We start from the raw sequence: 25508 nt of genomic DNA on the forward strand, positions 1-25508 counted from the left end.
GGATCTCATCTCTGGTAGCTGAGGCCTGTGTCATTCCTTCACTTGAAAGCTGCATGAATTTGATTATAAATTGCTAATTATCTTTAATATGGGCTCTGTTCTGAAATTGAACTTTAGGGGAAGCATCCAATGGTGAGAGTTGTGTCTGGGCATTTCCTGTTAATGTTGATGCTGATCCATCTGTGGCTCCTTGCTGCTGAAGACCTTGTTTAGATGAGCTGCTCGATGCGTGGTGTTTGGCAGCATCCGCTGGACTGGTTTGAGGAGAAATGTCAGTGACTGATACTGCTCATAACCTGTTCCCCAGGGACTCCTAATGTTGCAAAGTTCTGTCAAACTGTATGTACACTACCACTGTTTACTTTGTGTGTGATCTGCTGACGATGAAACAAGTATGTGTCTTAAAGAGCTTTCAGTCCTCTTGAGAAGAGAGCTACTGTTAACATAACATCCCTTTACTGAGATTCATTGGAAGAGGGCAGAGAACTTCAGGAGGAGGCAGGTAAGGCTGATGAGCCCTCTAAAGAAGAAATACAGGTTTAAAATACTGCTTCTAATAATCTGCTAGAATAAGTGTAATGTTAGCTCTGTAAGTGGGACTGCCTTAGTTTTTCTAAAAGGCAGTGATCTACGTTAGTTTAAATACAAAATAGACCATATCAACATTAATCACACTTATGATTAATCTGCCTACTTACTAACACATATAAAACCTAATGTGATGGTGTTCATCTTGCTGTGTAGTGTCATGCAGAAGATGCTTTTTCAACCCTTGTTTCTGTCTCTGTCTTTCCATTTAAGAGGGAGCTATTTGTCAATGGCTGTTGCCTAAATGACATTATATTTGCTTGTCTTCCATATGAAAAAAAGTATGAATATCTAAGAACTATTACTGACCTGCTTGTGTTTTCCTAGATGTCTGTTCCTGCATTCTATTACTACTTTTCTTGAATTCTAATCTAGTGACTGACAGTAATGACAGGAAATGATTAGTGAGTAGGACCATGTTGAGGATGTGTCACGTTCTCGTGTCTGTGATGGTGACATGCTGCTGGACAGCTCTCATACATCCCCTTACTGCTTTCTAGTTGTTTCAACACTTGATTTTTTTTTTTTTTTTTGGTCTGCTGATTTAGTTTCTTCTTTGAAGAAGCCCCAGAGAAACAAATTGCCAACAGCCCTTAATGAATCTGATCACAGAAAATGGATTCCATCTTAATAGTTTCTCCTAAATAAGAGAGGTCCATAAAAATCTGCCCTGTCCACTGTACAAATTTTCAAGAACACTTGCTTCACAGAAATGAGAAATGAGAGAGATTCAGGCATTCTGCCCTAGCAGCGAGAGGGTCAGTATTCCCTGATGCATTTTGCTGAAGACTGGATCTGGTCTCAGGTGAATCTGGTTCAGGGCTCCTCCTAAAGAGGTGCTGTCAGTGGCGAGCTCGGCTTTGCCTGGGGCTGGCGAGATGGGGATTTCTTTCTATCTAGAAACGTGCTTCTGGGGTGTGTTGAACCTCAGGAGGGCTGTGCTGTGGTCCCAGGCCTAAGTCAGGCTGCTGGAGCCGAGGCAGGACCTCTGCTCTGAGGGTTTGGAGGCTGCGAGTTGATGGCAGCGTGGAACCTTCCCCCACACGCAGCGTCATGGCTCTCTGCTCGGCCACCCTTAGCTCTCGCCTTTCCCGCCCTTACCTCTCGCCTGTCCCACTGCCGCGTGTGGGAGCGCCAGGCCACACCTCCGCCTCTCCCCGCCGAGCTGCAGCCAGGACCGGGAGCCCGGCGTCGCCGCTGCTCTGGGAACGCCGTCCGGCCTCTGTGCTCCTGTCGAGCTTTTCCCGGATCCTTTCCTCCCATGCTCCATGAGTTGCTGCGGGGCCCAGTGCCGCCCCGCGTGCTGCCTTTGCTGGCCGCTGTGCTCTTCCAGAGGAAGGAGAGGAGGGAGACGGGCTTCTTCCACCGGCGGGTAAGGTGAACCGTGGCACTCGCTGTGGGATCACATTCCTTGGCGCGCCGCTTGCCAGCGGCTTCCTCCTGCCGCACGCGTGGAAAACCAGCCCTGTGCTTGGCGATAACATATCAAAGCATAGCTCACGGGAGGAAAATTCCAGGTAATAACAATGGTAGAGTAGGTTCCAGGTTTTTACTCAAGCTGGAGCCTGCATGTGAGTGCAGAGGAGGGCTATCTCCTTAGGTCTGGGGGAACAGAATTAAACTAGTAGCTTTCCAGAGAGGCAGCACCCTCCTGGCTTTTTGTCAATGGGGGCAAAAATAGGTGTTTTCTTTCAGAACACCCTGGATTAACTTTCCTTCCCTCTTCTCCGTGTACCTTACCCACAATGCTTTCAAGTACGGCAAAGATTAACTATGATTTAACCTCCTTGTGTTTATAATGCAGTACAGCCTCAGCAGTTAAGGTAGTGACAACGGGATCACCCTTCCCTGGTTTGTGGTTGTTGCCCTGGAACGGGGAGGATGGGATTTGTGGGCAGCTCTGCTCTCTGGGAAGCAGGAGCAAGGTGAGGGGGGCTGGGGTCCTTTTCCCCAACCCTTCTTTGTGGTAGCCACTTTGTCCTGCTGCTTCCTCCCTGCATTGAGAACCTTTCTGTATTGAATTTGTTTGTGAGGGGTCCTCTGCACCCGTAGAGAGTCCCTAGCACTGACATGCTGCTCTTTTCCAGGCAGTTATTCAGGGTTATAATGAAAACTACTGGATTCTGTAACCTGCAATTCAGTCCCCAGCTACCTCATCAACACCTTTGGCTTAGATGCAAGGTGCAGATAGATGTGTGTTGTTTTGGGGTTTGGGTTTTTTTTTTTTGATTTTTTTTTTTCTTCACATATGCGCCCTTGAGCTCTGAAGAAAGGGTCTAGGAAATAGTAAAATAGAAATTGGTTTCTTGTATCTGTCCTGTGTGTACACCACAGACCACCAGCATCTAGAGAGAGCTGCTCTTCCGCCAGGAATTTCCCATATGCACATCTTGCCTACCTTTCCTTTGGGATCAGATAAATCACACCTGATATTCCCATGCTTCCTTACTCTGTGAGTTCACCTTGTCACGGGTTACAGCATTGCTCTGCCTCAGCTAAAATATAACTAGCAAAGATAAGAGGGGAGGTTCTGCTATAACTGATAACACAGGCTCGGGAGCAAATTGAGACGCGTTGTGGTTATATGGCCCTTTTGCTCCCCACACCTAAATTGTAACTTACCCTCGGCCGTATAATGATTGCCTACGGATCAACTTTGGTTGGGGACCGTTGGAAGGGGATTACCTCTCCCGCTGGCACGTGACTCCGTGCAGGGGCATCTCCGCAGCAAGAGGATGCGCGGGCTGCAGGGCAGGGCAGAGTCTTCGCAGCCTGCGCCGCCTTTGCTGCAGTGTCTCAGTCTGAGGCCATCGGGGAGGGCTGACGTCGCTAGCAGTCGCTAGCGAAGGGTTGCTTAGACAGTGGTGGGATTGCACAGTTTTGCTTGTCAACAGCCTGGAGGGCTGCAACACCCTTGAGCCATTGGTTCCTGCAGTCTTCAGGACTTGGAATTTCCTTGGGTAGCCCATTTCCCAACTTGGGGAGGTGAAGGGGATGGGGGCAGACTTTACCTGAGAAACTGGTGTCAGTGACCTAAGAAAATAAAGGTGATTAGGAAAGGCTCACCAAGGAAGAAAAATTACCATCTGAGAAGCAGAGCTCCAGGTAAAGTTAAGTACAAAAGCACATTTTGATCCCAGAAACAAAAGGGTCATCTTCAACATATTATTGTTGCAAATGAGCTCTTTAATGGTAAAAACAGTGTAACTTACACTTGTTTGCACAGACTTAATGTGGCACCTGAGTGTGAAATCTCTGAATTAGCTTATCCATGTAATTTTACCTGAAGGAATGCTTAACTTCATTGGGTGCTCAGGGTGGATGGCACTCACTTAAGGTGAAGTTGTGCAGTCTAATATGCATGTCTTGGTGTTACCGTGCTCTTCTTTTGCAAATACTAGCAAATATCTTAAAGCGTTAAGAATGTAGAGAGTTCCCCCAGTATACAACAGCTTTACTAAGGTTGTGATCTGTCTTTATAAGCTAGAAAATACAGTTCCCTTTATAAGGTAGAGCCTGCTTGAGCAAAGTCCACTCTTCTGTTGTTTTATTTTTAAATCCTGTTTAGTGCTATGTAGGGCTACTTTTGTATAAGCACTTATCCTATTGACTTCAATTCTCAATAAATATCTAACATATATGAGATTTAAATTCTGTGGCCTCAAGTTAACTTTGCAGGAAATGAGGAACATACAATTAGCAACCACTTATAGAAACATTTTTGAAATGTGTTTTCAGAATCTAACAGGACTTGAGCGGGCCAGGACGGTGCTGTAACTGATGGAGCAGGGGCAGGATCCCATTCATTTCTAGTCTTACACAATACTGGGTCTCTGGTCTCAGCACTATATACCTTTTGAGATAGTTTTTCATGTCTTCCCCAGCCCTTTCCCTGCTGTCGTGTTTTTCTAGGATTGAGCCTTTTTTAACTTTGCATTAGGGTATTTAGATATTAATATTACCTTCCAAAAATATCATCCCAGAAGCTTGCAAGAACAAGGGTTACATTTGGATCTATGCTGATTAAAGCAGCGCACACAATTACAGCGCTAGTAGCAGGAACAGTCCAGCAAGGATGTAAATTTAAAGACAAAATCTTTTCTTGCTTAAAGAGCCATGAAATATGCCATGAAATACAAGAGAGGGAGTCTTTGAAATATTTTTCTTCCCCTGCCCCCGGCGTTTAAACTGCATGTGCTCCTTACCTCTTCAGTTCATGCCACTCAGCTTCTTGGCACGTCTGCTGTTGCACAGATATATGTGTCCTTGGCACGTTCTCTTAAACTATTCAAGTCATGCTGAAAATTATTTGGAGTAGGTTCAGTCTATTTATCCTTCAGCAGCAGTGAGTTAATGAAGCGGTTGCAAATTGATCTGTAATTAGAGGAAATCCTAAATAAGGGGCTTCTTATTTTTTTTTTCTCTAAAGAGTGAAGAGTTAGCCTAAGACATCACTCACTGCTTTGCTGAAGGGGTGTTAAATTTTGTTCTAGTCTCCTATGGTATTGCTCTTATTCCAAAGCTGGGAGTTATTTATAGGTTGTGGGGCTGGTCTGGTTCATATCTCTGCACTTGCCCGGACACTCACATGGTTTTTAGAAGAGGCTCAAGTTGAAGTCGAGCTCTGCTGAGTCTGTTCCTGTCTTTTCAGTGGGAGAAGCACCCTTACTACAACCTAACAGTAAAAGTTCTCCGTGCCAGAAACATCAGGGGTACAGATCTGTGTAAGTATTTGATCGAGGTGTTAAGAAAGCTGTTGCTTTGTTCAGTGAATGCTTGCAACACACGTAGTACTATTATGGCAGCTTCGTAAACCTACACACAGTGTATTGCCCCTATTTATATCTTAAGAAAGAAATCGATCTCAAAAAGTGGAATAGAGGTAAAGACTTTGAAGTTGCTTTCTTTTCTCTTAAAAATCGAGTTGTTCCTTCATCTAATACAATGTTAGATATTTGACTCTGGAAGCAAAACTTTGTAAATGAAAGTGTTCAGGTAAAAGCTGCATTTCCTGCAGTAAGCTTATGGCAAATTAATAGAAGTCTGTAAGAGACTAAACTGAGTGATGGCAAGAGAAGGATTTTGCTTTGGGCCTGATACCATGCAGTAGTCTTTTGTGATAGGGAGAACTTCCCTTTTATTTCATACAGCAGTTCCCTTCATACGGGGCTTTATGCTTTGGATGAAAAAAAAATAATATGCAGCAGTTTGCTACTGTTCAAAGGTATATTTGCTTCATTCTCCAGATTTTTTTTTCTTAAGTTCAGCTTTAATTTTTCACATGTTTATAATACAACAAGAACCAGAAAATGAGGAGCTATTGGGAAGGGACACATTTGAGTAGAGTACCTCTGAGACATGTCTACATCTTTGCTGCAGTGTCCAAGGCAGACTGCTTTGTGGAACTGAAGCTGCCCACTGCGTCTCCAGTGGTGTCGCGAACTCAGGTGGTCGACAATTCGGATAACCCCGAATGGAACGAAACCTTCCAGTATCGAATCCACAGTGCTGTCAAGGTGAGGGGCCCACTTTGGGCTATGTCTGTTGCTTGCTCTTGATATGTCATTCAAAACCGAAGGATCTTTACCCTCAGAAACATTACTTTTTAACTGAGATGACTCTTAAAGCATTTTCAGCAGTACCAAACACTCTACCATATTTGTCCAGTGATAATGTCAGTAGTTTGTAACTGCAAATCACAACTAGAAGAATTTTCTGTGGATGTCCTCATTTTCTGTGGATGTCCTTAAAAACTCAGGAAAGAGAAGTTGTTATGGTATTACCTGATAAAGGTTGAGGAGTTTACTTGATGATGGAAACTATTATTTCAGGATTGCTTCTGCTTCTACCCCGTTGTCTTCTTGTAGCTGTACTTGCCCTAAGGTCCTGTATGGTGGGTAGCATGATTGGCTTAGTGAGAAAAGTAGGAACTAAGTAAATTCACACCGCTGCTGCTTAGCAAGACTTGACTGAATGAACCATCAGCTCCAGTGATGGAGGAGAAAAACAAAGTTCAGACTCCTAGCCTGGGACACATTACATCTGTCTGCTGCCCAGCAGATTCTAATGAAGAAATGAAAAATCAGATTTTCAGCATTTTTCTTAAAGTGGATATTAGAGGCAGAAGTGAGGAAACTAAAAAAATATATTTTTAGTGTAGCAGTATTGCTCTAAAAGTTTTTTTTCTGCTTTGCAAAGGGGATATTTATTAACGAGAAGTGATTTTTCTCCTACTTCTGTACCTTTCTGTAATGATTTGATGACCAAATGAAGTGTTGCTTGTTTGCAATTTTCTTGCAATTTGTCCAAAATTTCAGAGCATGCAAATATCTTCTTTCTCTGGCCTCAGTTTGGCTCCAGCTTTGAGGCTGCATCAGCACAGGTCTCCACTCAGCCTTGAGCTTGTCCCTGCTGCAGGGCTGTTGGGTGAGCTGTGCAGCTCCTGTCTGTTTCCATGAGCTGCTGCTAGGCTTTCCTGCGTGCAGGGGTGGTGCTCAGCGGGAAGCAAGGAGTCCTGTCGCATCCCACCCTGACTCATGCTGCGGCAGCGCAACCCGCTGTTCCTTCTCGGGCAAGCATGTGCAGGGCTGAGGTGCTGCAAGGCATCCCATGCACGTCAGCAGGACAGCTCTCTTGCTTGGGTGCTCAGGAAGGTTTTTAGCTGAACGTGGTTATTTGGAGACTTTGTGCTCAAGGGTACTGATAGCCCTGGAGGAAGCAGTAAACACTCTTCAGCAACGGGAAAGGGGAGATGCATGTATTAACATGTATATATTTATAATTTCCATTGCTTCCAACCGTTAAGATTTTCATCATCATCTCTTACATAATGCTGGTTTTCTCTCTGTTTTTAGAACATACTGGAACTGACCCTTTATGACAAGGACATCCTAGTTAGTGACGAGCTCACTACCGTGGTCTTTGATGTGGGGGGTATAAAGCCCGGCCAGCCTCTGCTGCGCACCTTCAGGCTCAACTCTGAGGTTAGTTCAAGTTTCTCTTCAAAGTGAACACTGAAAAGCTGTAGATTGTTAAAGAAATTGGGCAGTGCTGGCAGTGAATCTCTCGCCGTTGCAAAGGTTTGGTGCCTCTTTGAAGCCACTTTGAAAAAGTGTCATTTTATGGGGAAGCTCTTGTTACACGTTGGTCCATTTTGGTCTTGTATAGCAAATGCTTAATAGTATTTGGGATCATATAGGCTGCTGCTTCTGCAGGGGCAATATTATAGTTGCTGAATGTCTGAATGCCTCTTGTATTTGATCTGCCATGAGGGATCCCAGATCATTAGGAACTGAGGCTTCTTATCTGCTTGGATTTCAGTGTAAACAGGAAACTGGAAAATCTTGATCTGGAATCATAAATTCTCCCTGATTAGGACAGTAGACTCTCACTTGGGTGTAGGAGTACTTACGTCCTCCAAGGCAAGGACATAAGTATATGTTGATTGCCCTGACTAGGTTGTAGAAACCAGAAGGGAAAATCTTGCAACATAAGATGACAGCATATATGTGGTGTCATCTGAGATTTTTCTGTAGTTCCTTTGGATACCCAACTAAAGGAAACTTGGAGTGATCAGTCTCTTTCAGCAGATGCTGAAGTACCCTTGGAGTGGATTTTTTTTTCTCTCTCCAGCAGTCAAGGAGGGTGTAAGCAAGGCATAAATGCAAGGCATTTGCAGTTAGCAATTGCTCTGGGGACTGTGGGTTTGCTCATTCATCAGTTTGCAACAATGAAGTCTTTTCCTGCAAGGATTACATCTGTGTTTAAGTCAAAAGCCTAAGAATAGCTTATCTTCTCTGAGATGCTGTCTTCAGTCATGTTTAAGCTGATCTGTGTAGGTGAACTGGCACGTATCGGCTGCTCTTGGCTCCTTTGCCACCTGCTCATAGCTTTGTTGCAAAATAGCATAGCTGGCATAGCTAAAGCCCTATCATGAGTCTGATCATCTGAGTCTGCCTCAGACACCCTGCTCTCGTAGGCCTGGATTAAAGGTGAGCCAGTGATGGGCTTGCTTGAGAAGTCTGGGCCTTGAGGAGGTGGGGTTGGAAGCAGACTAACTGGTATGTGCTTAGGAGGGAGGTGTTAGTCATGCAGTGCTACAGGTAATTTAAATCATCTGTGAACATGGGAAGAGGCTGCATTATATTTCATCTTTCCCACTGTGTCCTATTTCTGGAATACTAAATGTGGCCCTTGATCTGCTACCGTGGAACTGGAAACTGCAACTTTAGTAAGGAGAACAGTATTTATGATGGGTTTTTAACTGGAGGAAGGCTTAATCTGTTAGAAGAACTTGTTTTAATCATGTTCAAGGTCAAAGATGACCCATGTCCAACTTGTATTTTTAAAGGCTAATGAAGAGCTGGATGTAGAATTTTACTTGGAGAAATGGTGAGTTTTAATATAGAGTTCAATGAACTTGTGCTCTGTGGATATGTTCCCTTAACTGTATTTTCTGTGCAATGATAGTCTTGTGCAGTAGTCAGACATGCTACTGTCTTGCTTTTTCTATGCTTTTTCTGAGTTGGTTCCCCAAAGACTGATTGCAGATGTCCTTAAAATTGCAATCACCAAAACTTTGGATTTCCTGAAGAAATACAAATTTGTTGGACTTCATAGGAATGACAACGCTTCAAAGGAAGAATTTTGATGTTTTGAAATGAGCTAATTATTTCGCTGAAGGAAAGCTTCCATAGCTAACCCTGCAGTGCAGTCACCTGAATAGCATACATGTATGATAGTCTGTCTAATCTCAGCTTTCCTCAAGGATATCAAAATAACTAAGATGGAAAGAGCTTATAGAATGTGATTATAGTTGCAAGGGAATTTCCTCCTTCAGTAGTGATTTATTCATTATTTTTTGTTGTTGTTGTGAAGGGGAATATACTTAGTGTTGGAGTCTAATTTGCATAGATTTCTCTCACAGTGAGGACCTTCCTTCTTCACCTTGTTATTTGGGCAATTAGTTTGTAAAGAAAGATGAGGCAAACTGAAACAACAACTGATTTATATTAATCTTCTTTTAACAGCTCAGATGCCCCTACCAAGATTCTGACCAATGGAGTCCTTGTGGTGAGTGTACAACTAATCAGTTAGATAACATATTGTAATTTACTTCTTAAAGCAGGTTTTAAGTAGAGCATAAAGCAACTGCTTAAAAGGATGCAGAAATTGCCTTTGGAAGGCTGCTGAGTCCTGTGGACTAGCCTGAGTTCTTTCACCTAGCTGCTGCTCAGAAATGACCTACTTTCTTATATTAAAATCTATTTTCAGGCTTTTCTGAGTACTGTTAGTAATGAGATTCAGTCTGGGAGGGGATGATAACACTTGTCCAAAAGGAGGAGGCTTCCTCTTGGGTCATTTGTCTGTTCTTTTGGTAAAATATTAGACTAAAATAAGGTGCATTATATGTTAAAAGTACAGCTACTGCTACCTCTCTTCCTTTCCAAATGGGAGGGACTGCAATATTTCAGAATGCAGTCTGTGTTTTGTTTTGGTTTTCTGTTAGTTGTGTGAATTAAGGCTTTTTTAGATAGATATTTTCTAATAAAACAAAAAGGAAAGGTGGGAAAAAATCCATCGTTGTTGAAATATAGAGTTTATATGTTTTTCAGGAAAAAAAATGATATTTTCATTTAGGTTAAATATTTTCTTTCCTAAAAATGATCTCTAAGTATGACTTAATTTGTAGTTTTTTGTAGAACTTGAAAATACAGTGATATAAAATGAAATTGGATCTTATATTTACTTCAGAACTGCAGTTCTGCCTCCCACATGGTTCCTGTATGGAACAATTGTTCCTGTATGGAACAGTTTATGGTTTTTCTAACTTGTCACAAATCCTGTGTTTTGAAGTTAAGAATGAGTAACTGTTTTAAAGGCCTTATGAGTAAGGCAGGGAAAACAAAAATAAATCTGTGGTGATGTTTCAGATATACGTGCATTCTCTTGTGACAGCACAGTTTGCAGACAGTTCCACAGGAGAGAGACTCTTGTGGTCATACGCCCCTCAGCAAATCAGTCTTAACTTCAAGCAACTGGAGGAGTTTGGCCCGTTAAATCTCTCATCTCCTGCCCCAGAAGGAAGCTGATGACTGAATGATGCGAGACCCTAAACTTCATGAGGACAGGGACAGTTCAGGACAGGAAGTCATGGTAGAATTGAAGAAGTGCTGCGTTGGGTCTGAATGGGTTGTACATTAGTAAACCCGATCCTCCTGCAGTAGGTCAGCAAAGAAGTGAACTTGAACCTCATAACCAGAGTTGATTTCTTCTTTTTACAGGTTCATCCTTGCTTGTCTCTGCAGGGCACTCTCAAGAGAGAGGAAAATTCAAAAGAGAAACAGCAAGGTAGGGCTGCCTGCAGAATTTAAGGCAGGTCTGCTTTTCAGCGTTATCTCTGCCTTGAGGGAGAGGGGAGACCTGATGCTTTGGTTAGAAAGTGTGTTTGTATTTGCTACCTACAAAACTGACTTTTAAATTTTTAATATATTATTAATAGTTAATACAGCATCAAAAATTAAAGCCAAATTGGTTCACTTCTGCAGGGCACTACATGAGAGAGACTTTGTAGAACTGCGTAGTAGTTGGGGTTGGAAGGGACTTCTGGAGATCTGATACAGACCCTGACTCGAGCAGGGTCAGCTAGAGCAGCTTGCTCAGACCTGTTTCCAGTCAGGCTTTGAGTATTTCCAGTGATGGAGTCTCCACAGCCTCTTTGGGCAACTTGTTCTGATGTTCAGCTACCGTTGCAGTGAAGCTTTTTCTTAAGTTCAAGTGGAATTTCCTGTTTCCTTTTCTGCCTATTGCCTCTCATTCTGTCTGGACACTGGCAAGAAAAGAATCGCTTTGTCCCCTTCAACAGGTCCCATCATATATTTATAAACATGGGAGCTTGGGGCTCTTTGCTTGTCTCCTTTGTCTCAGCTATATTTCTAACGTTAGTATTTGATTTTCAACATACATTTAAATATTTCCTGTGATCTGAACTTCCAAGTTTAATGTCCATATTGTCACACAGGGAGCTGTGAGGTCAAGCTGTCTGTTCCAGGGGCATATGAGAAACAGCTGTGTATCCCTTGGGAACCTGACCGTGAGCAGGACTATGGAACCTCATTTGCCTTTCATGTGGATAAAGAAATGCACCCAGAACTGCAAGTGGAGCTGGAGCAAACCATATCTGTCTTACAGGTGAGTAGTGAGTAGCTATGCCAACAGCCACAGAGTTTACAGTTTACTCTGAATAAATCTGTCCTGAAGACAGTGTCTTTGGTCCATAAGAATGTTCTTAAACAGAAATTGAACTGGCTTAAGATCATTGTAAGAACTCCAAAGTCTTCTCCAGATGTCTGGAACACAAGATTTTGGTATGGTATTCAAGTAACTGGTCAGAAAACATGAGCTGAAGAGCAGAAATCTGGACTTCAGTAAGCAAAAATTCAGAGACTGATAGTTGAGAACAGGGCAGAAGTCAACCATAGAGACAGGCCCAGGTGGCAAACCTGAACTGAAAGCTGCTTGGTAGCAAGTAAAGGAAATTGCTTCAATGGCTGTTATGGAGCCCAAGGGTTTTTGCTTAACCATTTCTCTCGTGCCTCAGGGAGGAGGGAGACAGGGAAGTAGTAAAGTCACTTTCCCTGTGCCCAAATGCTTCTTACTGGCCCCTCGGGGAGAGCATAATGGGCTGGGAGTGTTTGATCTGATCCTGCTGTTCTCTTATCAGTTGACAGGTGGCAAATAAGTTGTTCCTGGTTCTTATCCCTCTCCAGTGCTTGCTCTGAGAGAGGTGACAAGTTCTTGTTTATTTAAATACTGCCTTCTCTCAAGGGGAGAGGTCTGTGATGGATGTGAAGGCTCTGGCCCAACTAGCAAGTTGGGGGGGGTTTCCCAGTGTTTCCCTCTGATAAGATCATTTTAATATTCCTTTTTTTTTTTTTTTTTTTCCCTAGAAATATGCGTGCAGCACTACTTTAAGATAATTTAATAGCCCAAGGTGGGGGAAAGCAGTTCAGGTTACCTGACTATAAACCTTCATTTGCTCTGCTTGGGAACATGTTTTTGTTTTTATTTTCATGCTCATATCTGTCCATAGGACCTTTATCTTATTTCCTAATTTCTGGATGTTTACATGTTTTAGGATGCTCAGTAAGATACCTTACTGGTATCTATCTCAAATGCTACTCTGAAGAAAGAATACTAGTTTCTTTGTGTGTTCTTTGACACAACTCACTTCAACTATTGTGAGAATACTGGGAGACAAACATTTGCGAGACATACTGAGAGACAACATACTGGGAGACAAAAATTTGAGTGTTTAGCAGATATACATGCACACAAATATATTAAGTATAAATATATAATGCACGTGTGTGAGTGTATGTATGTAAAAATTAAGAACACCTGTTGGAGCTTTAATGAAGTGATAGAAATAATTCCAGCCAAGATTTCATAAGTAGAGAGCAGGAAGGGAGTCCAAAATCTCAAGGGATCTCCAAGATTGTTTTGGAAAAGGTTTGGTTATAATGATCTTCATAATGTGACTTTTTTTAATCATATGACAGAAAATTGAGATGACATTTTTTATATTTATTAGGATGGTGTGAACCCTGATATTGAGGAACATACTACAGTTCTGGGCCTGGGGACTGTACCGTTTAATTCCCTTCCTAACGGACAAAAAGTTGACAGGACTGTTTCTCTGGGAGAGGTAATGTCAACAGGCTGCGTTTGTTTTAACATGCTTGGGATTATTATTTTCACTATGTTGCCTGTAGGCGTTTGGAAAGTCGAGCTTTAAATCATTTTTAGGAGTTTTGTTTTGAAGATCTGGAGTGAAGCAATGAAATTGCACAGTGGTTCTTTAAAATGTTATTTTCATGGTTAGGACTTGAAAAATTAAATATAATATTTACTATTTTCCAAAGCAAATAGTCAGGATGTGGAAGAAAAGTATCAGATAAGGGGAGAAGCAAGAAACCTTGAGAAATAATTATTTTTCCCTGCTTTTTGGGTGCATATTTATTCACTGTTGTAGCTCTTGGAAGTATGAAGGAAATACCTTTCTCTTCAGTAGGTTGAAGGGAAAGTTCTTCCACAGATGTAGTTTTGTGAGTAAGACTGCTATTTTAGTTTAGTATGCGGTGACAATGTGGTAGGCTCATCTGTGTAGTTACAGTTACTTCTTGATTACAGCATTTGTTCTTTCTTTTCCCAGGGACAAAGTTTGGATATGAGTTTGAAAGCTGAAGAGATGTGAGTGAGGAGCTCTGAGACCTCTGAAAATTAAAGACCTTAACTCTTGTTGAGGAGGAGCTGCATGACTATTAAGAGCTTTGTTTTAATCCCCATTTTCTGGAATTGATCTCAGTGGACATTGGATTGGTGTCAGTCCTTCTGGCATGTGAACAAATTTTCTGTGTGCTCCTGATACTTAAATCTAAGCTTATTAATACTATCATCATCCTGATATTGATGCTAATATTAAGTAGCTTTATAGATGTAAATATGATTAGTGTTGTGCTAACAAGTAGGAAAGAGCCACTGAGAGTGATAAGAACTTGAATTATGTAATTCAAGAGGGTGAAATAAGGGAAAGGAAAGAGAAGAACAGCACATAAAAGCAAATGGTTGGCTAACTAGCTGATAGGGCCTCTATATGTAAGTTCTTCACTTACTGGAAGTTTCTTTCTCCCTTCTGCAAAATTCCTGAAGCTTAGCTTGCATGACTGTTTGACATAAACTTTGCATTTAGATATTAAAGAAGATAAAAGAGAGGTATTTGATTTGATTTTTCGATTTAAGTGCTGCTGTTACTCTTCACTAGCGTATGCGTATTTTGAATGATAGTCATCTAATGATTCAGTGATTGTGTTCAGTGCTTAAAATGCCTGTTCTCAGCAACTGCTTTTCCCTAGAAGTTATACATCCTTCGGAAGTTCATAACTTTACCTCATTTTAATTTCTGTTTCAGGACTTGGGATCTTGATATTCGCCTGGGTTTTGATCTCTGTGAAGAGGAGAGAGAATTCTTAGACAAAAGGAAAAAAATAGTCTCTGAGGCACTGAAAAAGGCACTTAACTTAAAAGAATTTCCTGCAAAAGATGAGGTATAGAGCACAGTACTTTAGAGAGACTTGCAAAACTTAAGACTAGAGAGACTTAGTGGATAACCTGTTAAACATTTTAGTATTCTTTACATATAACTAAAATAACTGTCCCTAGGCATGAAACATACTCAGTATGGCCAGAGAAACCTGAAGCTTACCACTTTTTGAGTGTCAAGTCTTATTATATTTCTTAAATTTTGAGCATCTTGAATTTTTTGTTTCAAAAGAAATGAAATTTCAGGGTGTATGTTTGTGCTTCCCTGAAGCTGAGTTACTGTATCTGGGGCTTGAACTCTGAACCAAGAAGTTGAAGGTACCTTCTGAATAGTTGAGTTGAAGTTCATTCCACAAGAGCAGCATCCTCATTGATTATTTGAGGACAGTGCATTTTTCGTAGGTAGCCTTATTCCTTTCCCTGTGATCTTGAGGTGGTCCTGTTCTGAGAAAAACTTTTTGACCTTGGTTCCCGCGAGTGTACTCTATGGCATAGAATTAAATATGCAGGAAAATATGCATAACAGTTTCAATGAGGACCTTTCCTGTGACAACACCGCTGTATTATAATAAGCAAATATTTCAATAAAAATATAGTGAAATCAGTGGTGACTGGAATCAAACCTAAGATTATGCGGAAAGTGGATAGAAATAATTTCTTCTTTATGTAAGAGTGAGTCTCAAAGAGGATTAGTTGTGTAGGGGCCTTTGGGGGGCTGGACGTGTTTGATGGCCGCTGCCGCGTTTGCCGCCCGCAGGTGCCGGTGGTGGCAGTGCTGGGCTCTGGCGGCGGCATGCGGGCGCTCACCTCCTTCCACGGCAGCCTCGCCGCCCTTCGGCAGCTCGGCCTGCTCGATGCCGTCGCGTACGTGTGCGGCATTTCCGGCTCCACCTGGTAAGCTGTGCTCGGTCTTGGTTCCAGAAGCTTATAGGTAAGCCTATAGGTATAGGTAAATAGATAAGCCTATAGGTATAGGTAAATATGGCAGCGTTCATACAGGAACATGACCAAAGCTGCGTTTATGCTGTCTATAGACAGAGAGTGAAGAGTTTTACCTGTGCTCACCTGTGAGTTCAGCTAAGGATCTAAGATAGTCATTGCCGCTTCTTACCCGTACAGCTGTTGGCAAAGTTTATGCATATCCTGCTTTTGCAATTCTGGCAGTTGAATTCCTGGAGCTTATTACATGAGTAAAGCTGCTATGTGATCCCGGCACCCTAACTTGAAGTATGTTCCACATATCCTGGCTGTTTCCAGGAAGGTAACCAAGGGTGATACAAGTCACTGTAAGCAAGTCTGTGCAGGCAGCTGTCTCGCTGTCTTCCGAAATGTTGCACGCAGCTGGAAGGAGGAATGGCACCAACTTGCCTCTTGGGCAGGCTGAAACAATGTGTTGCAATGTCAGCATGGCCAGAGTGTTTCAGCAATTCAGCTCTGAGTGGCTGAAATCATTCTTTGCACAGGATTACGTTGTTTGTGAAGCAATGTGCAACCTGACGGTGTCATCCTCACTTCTGGAGCTTTGCCTGTTAATCCAGCTCCTGTGTATGGAGCATCCTTCTGCTAACTTTGTGATCTGGCTGTCCCTTTTGATTCAAAGCCACACTTCCAAACAGATTTAGTCAGCTGTTCAGCTGTTCAGCTGTTCAGCTGTGAGGACGGCAAATCTCCAAACTAGTGTCTCATTTAAGTAGACCTCTGTGCACTTGAGGCTGTAGCCTTCATCACTGTGTGCAGTAGCAGCCTTGTTCTCTGCTTGTCTTGAGGATTGTTGTTACTTAGAGTTAACTAATATTGATGGACCGATATGAACTATCATATGATGACTGGAGTATCCTTGAAAGGTAGGCTTGCCTCCAGGGTGAAACTGGCTTATGGGTCTCAGGCTTTTCCCCATGTTTTGAGTTCAGAGGTTCATTGTTAAAACCCCTGTATTCTCTACAGTGTTTTATCTTGGAGCCGAGTTTTCAAATTTTTAGTTCAGTGTTGCAGAAGTTAATAATATCTAGTTAGAATTCAGTGCTTATACAGATGTGTACTGATGATCTTAATGTAACATTTTCAGGTGTTTATCTACATTATATAAAGATCCTGACTGGTCACAGAAGGACCTTCAAGAGGCAATCAGCAGAGCTCAAGATACTGTGTCCAGCAGCAAAGGAGGGGCGTTTTCCCCTGAGCGACTGAAATACTATTTCCAGGAGCTGAATGCAATGGAGAGTAGCGGACGGAAAGTTTCCTTCACGGATTTGTGGGGCCTTATTGTGGAGTACTTCCTGCAACAGAAGGTAAAGGAGTTGAGATTTGGATGAGTACTGCTCTTTGCCTTCCAGGTGGGAGCTCTGCATACTCACCAGTTGTATGTCCAGCTTTGTGCACTGTTCTAGAATGGGAGGTATTACTGAATGTACATTCATCAGTTCTCATCAGTTTTGGTCTCCCAGCACTTTTCTTTAAGAAAGCATCTTGAAGTCTTCCTGAGCTCTTGAAAAGAGCAATGTAAAGAACCCAAAAGCTAAGTTCTTATTCTGAATGATGATTAAAAACAAATAGTTTTTGTACTGGGTAGGTTAAACTTTGAGAAAATGAAAATATTATTTTTGTAAAACTGTATTGCTGTTATGCTAGTTGAAATCAGTACTTGGAGGAGAGATGAAATTGTTAATAACATCTGACATTCTAAATAAACAACTGCAGAAATATTCTAGCAGAATGTAACCATCTGTATGGACAGAGGGAAGAAAAGGAACTTTGAACTGGCAGTTGTGTTGCAGTCAGAGATGCTAAGAGGAGCCTCAGAATATCAGAGTATAGGGACAGTTTTTGTCTCGCTCAGTGTGCTTTTCCTTCCTTACTGTAACCAGGAAGACCCATCAAAGCTCTCTGATCAGCAAGAAGCAGTGAAGTGGGCCCAGAACCCCTATCCCATCTATGCAGCTGTCAATGTGAGACCCAATATGAGTAGCAGTGACTTTGCAGGTATGAACATATCAGGCTTTTATTGTTGTTGCTGCTGTTATTAGTATTTTTTTTAAAAAATATATGAATTTGTTTCACCTATGCATTTTCAGTACCCCTTTTGTTGAAATACTTTACCTGATTAACAGGTAGATGACTAAAGGAAATTGTGCTAAGTAAGAGATGGTTAGCACAGAAGTAATAAGATACTGATTGGTGCAGTGTTAGTATCTTGATCTGTGAATACTTTCATTACAGCTATAAGTTTGCAACTTGGCCACTCCACATGTTTTATTGAAAATTCCCCTTTCAGGCCCTGAAAGGAAAGTTCTTTATAAAAAGTCCTTATGTGAGTGAGAATTAAAATGTTTGGTCATTAGTTGACATTCAGATAGTTAGGATCTTACATTTGTAGTTCCAGATATTTGATTTGTGTAGTGTAAAACGATACCTTGGTAACCTTGCAGCAAGTGTTATCAAAATTGTGGTGTGTAAGAATTTGGGTTCTTGCTGGTTGTACAACTGAAGTACAAATTGCAGGCCTCTGTTCCAGGACGCTTGAAGCCTTAAGTATGAGGCAACAAGTGATGATGGATAGAGTGAAAACATAAACCCTTATGTCTGTTTAGGTACCACTATTTGTCTTTTTTTCCTTTCATTTTGGAGGGTGTGTGCCTATGCTTAAGGAACAAGAATTTTAAAGCAGAACTGGAATATGATGAATTTGATCAGTAAATATTTGTGGAAAGCTTTCAAGCATGAGGGGGCATTTCAATAAGCAAACAATGAAGACTGACAATGGGTCAAGTGAAATGTAAAGTCAATACTGTAATGGTTGTTGAGAGATAAGTAGTGTCATGAAAAGCTATGAGAAGTGAAGTAGCACTTTTTTTTCCCCTGTGTAATGGAAAATGGAGCCATCAGAATGGCTGAAAGTGGAGGTGAAATAAGCAGGCAGTGAAAAGTGGCAGGAAAATCCATAGTGATGGTGAAAAGTTGAGACTTTCTTTTCTGTCAGCTTTATGTGAACTCACATGAGCATTCACACCTACACATACTCTGAGGTATATAAGGTCGTAATTATCTGTTGGCTCATTTTTAGAATGGTGTGAGTTCACTCCCTATGAAGTTGGGTTTCGCAAATATGGAGCCTTTATCCGAACAGAAGACTTTGACAGCGAGTTCTTCATGGGACGGATCATCCAAAAACGTCCAGAGCCCAGGATTTGTTTTCTGCAAGGTATGATCATACAGTGATGAACAAAAGAGGGAAAATGGAAAGGAGTAATAGTGCCTTTGGGGTTCATCTCTTTACACCCCTGCATTCTTGTAGGGCATCCTTTTCCAAAGAATTTGAAGGGGGCAAAAAATCCAAACCTTTCTCTAAAGGTTTAGAAGCAATTTTATAGTATTATAGATGGATGTTCTTAATCTCAGACTTAATAAGGTCTAGTGCTTACTAGTGTGTCAGTCCAATGAGTGTGACCAGATTAACTCCAAAAACTAGTGCTTATGTTCTTATTATATCTGCAAGATTTTTAAGTTTGCCCTACTTGTGCATCTTCCCATTCCATTTAGCTATAATGGTTCTCCCAGGGCTTAGACTGTCCAATGTAGCATGCTGCTTCATTGTATTAAGATCTTTACTCTTTATTCTTCGCTATCTGAGGTGTTTTTTGTTGTTGTTGCTGTTGTTTTTACATGATGATTTCTACCTGACTTGCATGAGGATAAGGCTGACAAAAGGTATTAGTAAAAAGGCTGCCTAAGATTTTGGGAGAAGAGTACTTTATAGGACCTGAACAGAAATAAGTTTAAGAGGGTGACTTTAATTTCAGTGTTAAGCCAAAACCAGTCAGATGTTGCTGAACAGAACCTATGTGTCAACTTGAGATCCTTTCCTTCAAAATGAGATTCTTACAGTGATAAATTGCAGTAAAATCAAGAAATAAAAACAGGTTAGGGAAGACTGTTATTTACTTTAGAGTCCAAACAGATCATCCTGTGCTTCAAAATTGCTCTGCTTGAGGTAGTGGTGTTTTCAGCCAAGGTTGACCTCAGAACGTTGTTTAGGCTCTTTTGGTACCTACCTCAGTACTTGTCCCTAGTGTGCTGTGGTTGCTATGTTAGATGTTAGTATTTATGGCAGCCTAAAACTAGTGCCTTGGTTATGCCCAAGTAATAAATGAATTCAAACATGCTATGCTTTAGGTTTTTTTCATTCCCTTGCTGATAGAAGAAGCTACCTTTTGTAGCTATTTATGCATTAGATTCTTGCATCAGAAGGTGTCCCTTAACCTACTTAATGTGTAAACCCAAACATCACCTGGAGGAATAGGATAGCTACAAGTGGCAGTGGAGTTGCAGGACTTGAGCTGCACTGGTTGTGACAAGCCTTCTGAGAATTAACTTCTGTATTTCCCCTGCAGGAATGTGGGGCAGTGCCTTTGCTGCAAGCTTGGATGATATCTGCCTGAAGGTGGTTGGCGTAGGCCTGGGCTTTCTAGATTCTTTTAAAGATGTCGTCAAAGTTGTAGGTAAGAACCTCCTTTAAATACCTGGATTTCAAGAACTTTCTGTGTTTAGAATGGTCATGTAAGTAATTTTTAAGACTAGCATAAAGAATCATTTTAGATACCTCTTGTGCCATATATCCTTTTTTCTCACGTACCTGGTGAGGAGAGTAATTGTCACTGGTCAGTACATTTTCTCTTCCTCTTTTTAATTTTATATCTGACTTTTGATATCTATAAATTTGGGATAGCTCTGGGAGTTATGTTTTGATCAGAAACTGCAATTCTGGGGTCATCTTCGTGAGAAAAGTAAAAGAAAAGCTGAGCTGCTAATGATGAGATGAAAAATAGTTTTAATTCCGTTGTTCATCCAGAATTTGTAATCTTGAAAGTCAATTTTTGTTCTTCACTTTTTGTTCGTTCTTGTGTGGTGCCACACTAACAGTGAAAAGGAAATGCATGAAAAACTGAGTTGTGCATAAGTATAGTTCTCACCTCCTAGTAACTTGTTGGGGGGGATTTTTTCCTCTCCTTTTGCAGCCTTACATGTGTGTTTTGTTTCCTCTTTCCCCACCACTTCTTATGTTGTAACTTGAAATGCTGCTGTAAGGAGTGTTGATGTCTAATGTCTTTCTACAAAACAGAAGGGATGTTGTCATGTGATTAGAGGAGTTTTGTCGTGTGGGTTTGGAATTAGTATGGACAATGATTTAAAAGTAATGCTGTTCATTTTAAATAGGGCACATAAATTATCCAACTATAGAACGTGTATCTGTTTTAAATGTCATTGTAATACCTTTCTATAATGTCCAACTGATTTGAGGTAAAAATCAGCCATAGGTCAACAGGTTGAATGTGGGGGTGGGGAAGAATCCATTTAAAATGCTGGAGCTGGATTATCATTTGCAATGTATTTTGCCCCCTTCCTTGGCTCCTCTAGATGATTGCCGAAGATTCCATTTTCGTGATCCCACACGGCTGAAAACCCGCCTGGTTATTCCCGGTGGCCCCTTGTTGCAAATATTCCAAGATTTTTTCACGTCCCGAGTCACATGTGGAGAAACTTTCAACTTCATGCATGGATTGTATCTTCATAAAGATTATGTCAATGTCAAGAAGTTTGTCGCTTGGAGAGGTGAGTCTGTGTCTGGAATATATAATAGCATTAGTATTCTGTAATAGGCAGTGTTGTAGAACACGTATAAGCTAAACTTTGTTCTGCTGAAGTTTGTAAATTTTCACCTTTTCACACCATAGCACAGAATTTGATCCACTGTATATCTTCTGTCATACGAGGCAGTCTCATCAGATTTTATAGGCCTTTATAGTATTTTATATGTTGCCCGCTTTGCTTTCTGAATAATCAAAGGTCAATGTATGTTGGTATTACTTCTTTCTTGTAGTCCCAATGTAGGCTTTATTTGTGCCTTATAAGTAGAAGCATGTAATGAAGCACTGTAGTTACGTGTGTTATTTGGAGTGTCTTCCAGGAACTCATCTGGATGCATTTCCCAACCAGCTGACGCCCATGGATGAGAACTTGTATTTGGTGGATGGTGGTTTTTCTATCAACTCTCCATTTCCTTTGGTTCTTCAGCCAGAAAGGGATGTGGATGTCATCTTGTCATTCAACTTTTCTTGGGAAGCTCCTTTTGAGGTGAGACACGTAGCTGGAGATTATTAAATGAGGCACAAAATCATACTCATAATGGCAACAAATCTGCTGTGGTGTTGAATACACAAATATTCTAGAGACAGTATATTAAAACAAACTATTATGTCTTTAAAAATTTGTTGTACCATGCTTTCTACTGTGAACGTCATATGAGATTGAATGTGAGTACTGCAATACAATTCAAAACTTCAACTTTGGAAGCCTAACAAGGTCATGTTATCTTTTTTCTTTTTTTTTTTTTTTTTTAAATCTGTTTAGGTCATTAGAACCATGTAAAATAACTACACTTTTTAAATTAAAAGTGACTTTTGATAACTTCCTTTATGCAAGCCAGTTATCTTGTAAACACATATTTTCTATTTTTAAATATAGATAAGTCAAGCTCAATGTATTTAGAGAAGCAGAACAAATGTTTCAACTGCAAACTGCTGATAGTTGGCAGCAGTGTTCTCTAAACAAAAAAGTTGAAGGTGTGGTCTTTTTTTCAGGGCTGGAAGTTAGATTTATGTTTTTTTGTGCATGTGAAAATATCCTTTTGAGGATAATATTTGAGGAATAATTTCCTGTGAGGATTGTAGCTAGGAAACCTTAGAGGTGTTGCTGATGGTCAATTAAAAAGATTTTTGCTTAATAACAGGTTTTAGAACTGACCCAGGAATATTGCAAGGAGCAGGAAATTCCTTTTCCAAAAATCCAGTTGAATGATGAAGACAAAAAGAAGCCAAAAGAATGTTACGTGTTTGTGGATGATAAGAATCCAAAGGCTCCCATTGTGCTTCATTTCCCACTGGTGAATGACACCTTCCAGAAGTTCAGAGCTCCAGGTAAGGGAACTTGTTTGGTAAAAGTACTATGTTAAAATCCTTTGAGTATATTGACTGGGGAAATTTTGAGCAGGCCCAGTGTTCCTCATGACCTCCTCCCTATTAGCATTCCCCTAAAAAGGATTAAATCATTACTTTTATTTAAGACACATCAACCTCCATCATTTTGAGAAAAAGGAGTGGGAGAAGTAGTGGAGAAATTGAGACTTTAGAACTGGAAGAATCAAAACAGACAATTTGCTTCCTTCTGAACCTGCTTCTGCCCTGAGAGTTGTTTTTGTTTCTTCTAATTGTCCTAAGTATAGGAGAGTGCTATAAATTAGAGATTAATTCCTAAATTGACCTGTTTACTAGGACATGAATAAACCAGTAGACAGCAAAGCACTAGGGGATCCATATTTATGCCAGATCACATAGCATGGTGCTAAGGGATCTGTGCCCTTAATAGTGTAAGGTCAAGTGATGAGGAAAACAATTCTTGCTTCAGTTAATCTGATTAATATAGGGTGTTAGGCCCAATTCTGTTGGACAAGAATACTAGATTGGAGCATAGAGTCATATCTGCAGAGAAAATCCAATGTCCCGTTAGTCCCATGCTGGGAGAAAACAGCAGCCTGAAGAAAACTCTTGAGACACATAAGCAAGACTGTTCTACTCAGGTGAGATATAAGGCATACTGTTTAGTGATATTTAACACTAAGTGAAGGACAGGTTCTGACTCCTGTTTTTCTTGATGAGAAATTTTCAGCTGATGGCTCAAGACAGTGAATTGTATAATAGCAACAAGTAAAAGTGTTTATAACAAATGACTTTAATAGGGATTTGTCAATTAGTTCAATTAGTTACAATTAAAAGCATGAAGAGGTTAGGATGTTTTCTTTGATATGCTAAATGAAGTCAGCTGAACTCAGGGTACTGAAATATCTTAAAGTATCTTTCATTTTAGTGTAGGACAGCACTTCTAGGAAGAATTCATTTTTGTATTTCAAGCGTGATTAATCATGGAAGGATTTATGAAGGATTTATCATGCTGCAAATGTTCTTTAAACTTTAACACACAGGACTAATGGGAGCAGAAAGAGGAATAATACTTAAGGTTTGGTTTCCAAGCACTTTAGAAACTGAAATCTCTGAAGGGGAGCTGCAGGGAAACAGCTGAGGTTCAAGGGTTAGCTGTGATATACTCTTTGTAGAACTCGACTTCAATGGCAGTCTGAGGTGTGTTTTTTATTTATTTATTTTTATTGCTACAGGAGTTAAACGTGAGTCAGAAGATGAGAAATCTTTTGGTGACTTTGTCATTGAGGGAAAGGATTCTCCTTACCGTACACTGAATTTCACCTTTGAGCCATATGATTTCAACAGATTGGTTGAAGTGAATCGCTACAATGTACTGAACAGCAAAGATGTTCTCTTGAAAATTCTGAATCTGGCTCTGGAAAGGAGAAAGCTAAAGAAAGTCCTCAACACGTGACTGGCTTCCTAGCTGAGGATCCAGGAAGTCTGCAATGTACTAAAGCTGTGTGACTCAGGATGTTGAAAATTAAAAGCTGGAAACTCTTCTGGGAAGTTGTACATATATGACACTGAAAATTTGCTCCAGATAAGTGAAGCTTTTGCAAAAACCAAAGGGATAACACTGCAGCACTGATGTTACTATATTTAAAAAACAGGAGAGGGGATAATGATCTATCCCAGTATCATATTACAGTGGCTGTTACTGGGTTGCTATGCATGTTTCTAGGGATAATCTCCCAAACTCCAGTGATAAGAGAATGAAGGATCTCTTTTGTCAAAAATGGTGGTAACACTCGAGGAAACACTGATTTCTTCCATAGCTTTGTCTGGCTTGCTTTTTCAACCTCCATGATCATTTACATTGCTTGTCAAGGAATTCCATGGCCTGTAACTGCATTAAGAGAGTAAATGTCTCCTTTTACTTTCAACTTGTTACTTGCTTTTGTCCATATACTAAAAAGAGTGAATGATCATTACTTGTTTGGCCTTAAAAGGGGAAAAAAAAAATCATTGTTTCAAAGAGCTCTGTAATATCTTTTCTACTTTCACTAAGGATTATAATGGCTTTTATTCTCTAAAAGTTCAATACAGAATAACTTTTTTGTAAAACAGTCTTCTTTTTCATATGTAGGAACTAAAGACATATCAAGAGATAATTATTTCTTCTTACAACTTGGTCATCACAAGCTGATGAAATGCTATTAGTCCCACAGTTTTTCTTTTTTTTTTTTTTTATTTTTCCCTGTGAAGAGGAAGGGATAGAGTCTGAATTAGATTTAGGCTTGCAGTTCAGCCAGGTCCTTGTTTAAAGAATGTTTTTTTGCTGTTTCTGTACCTATGTTCTAGAAACACTTATGTTTGACATAGATACACCTTATAAATGTGAATTAAAATATCAGATGCTGCTATGTTGTGGGGCTGAATTTACCTCACTTTGCCAGAAGCTTGGAGGAAAGGACTGTGTTCTACAGGTGGAAGGTACCTAATAGGTATAAGGGTGTGTATGTGTTTGTGTGTATATTCTTTTGTCATGAACAGGGCACTGTTTACATATGTAACTTTAACACAGACCTGCATGTATGTATTTTGTATTCAAAAAATTAGGGAGGAAGTCTGTCACTTCAAAATGACATAAGGACTTATGAACAGGTAGTTCTTGAATGGAAACTTACTGTATTTTTCTTTTAATAAAAAATTGATAATATGCTTTTTACAATATTTCTTAGACTTGTCTTGATACTTTTACCTATTTTAATCAAAGGTAAGCAAAAAAAATCACTGTAATACTATAGTGCATAGCTTATTTTATTAGGACTTAAAAGTCAGTGTTAG

At 40.5% G+C, this 25508-nt stretch overlaps 1 protein-coding gene across 1 annotated transcript; it reads left to right on the plus strand.

The window, feature by feature from the left end:
• Positions 1–1849: 1849 nt before the first annotated feature.
• On the plus strand, positions 1850–24311 carry PLA2G4F (phospholipase A2 group IVF). The gene is made up of 20 exons (XM_026033431.1): positions 1850–1960; positions 5240–5312; positions 5968–6104; positions 7443–7571; positions 8939–8979; positions 9618–9660; positions 10872–10938; positions 11609–11778; positions 13181–13294; positions 13802–13839; positions 14558–14693; positions 15446–15582; positions 16754–16976; positions 17553–17667; positions 18749–18886; positions 20076–20183; positions 21100–21294; positions 21650–21816; positions 22472–22658; positions 23912–24311. Exons 1-20 carry the CDS (start codon positions 1850–1852, stop codon positions 24130–24132), a joined length of 2550 nt encoding a protein of 849 aa, XP_025889216.1. The 3' UTR covers positions 24133–24311.
• Positions 24312–25508: the final 1197 nt, after the last annotated feature.

The sequence above is a fragment of the Nothoprocta perdicaria genome, unplaced genomic scaffold (assembly GCF_003342845.1).
Source record: "Nothoprocta perdicaria isolate Ctin4 unplaced genomic scaffold, notPer1 scaffold_129, whole genome shotgun sequence".
In the NCBI taxonomy this organism is placed as follows: domain Eukaryota; kingdom Metazoa; phylum Chordata; class Aves; order Tinamiformes; family Tinamidae; genus Nothoprocta; species Nothoprocta perdicaria.

Excerpts from the sequence above, each read along its gene's own strand:
- PLA2G4F (XM_026033431.1), top strand. The coding sequence starts at position 1,850 with ATGCTCCATGAGTTGCTGCGGGGCCCAGTGCCGCCCCGCGTGCTGCCT. Across the intron at positions 21,295-21,649 it reads GAAGTTTGTCGCTTGGAGAG|GAACTCATCTGGATGCATTT; the intron begins GTGAGTCTGTGT and ends AGTGTCTTCCAG. Across the intron at positions 21,817-22,471 it reads CTTGGGAAGCTCCTTTTGAG|GTTTTAGAACTGACCCAGGA; the intron begins GTGAGACACGTA and ends GCTTAATAACAG.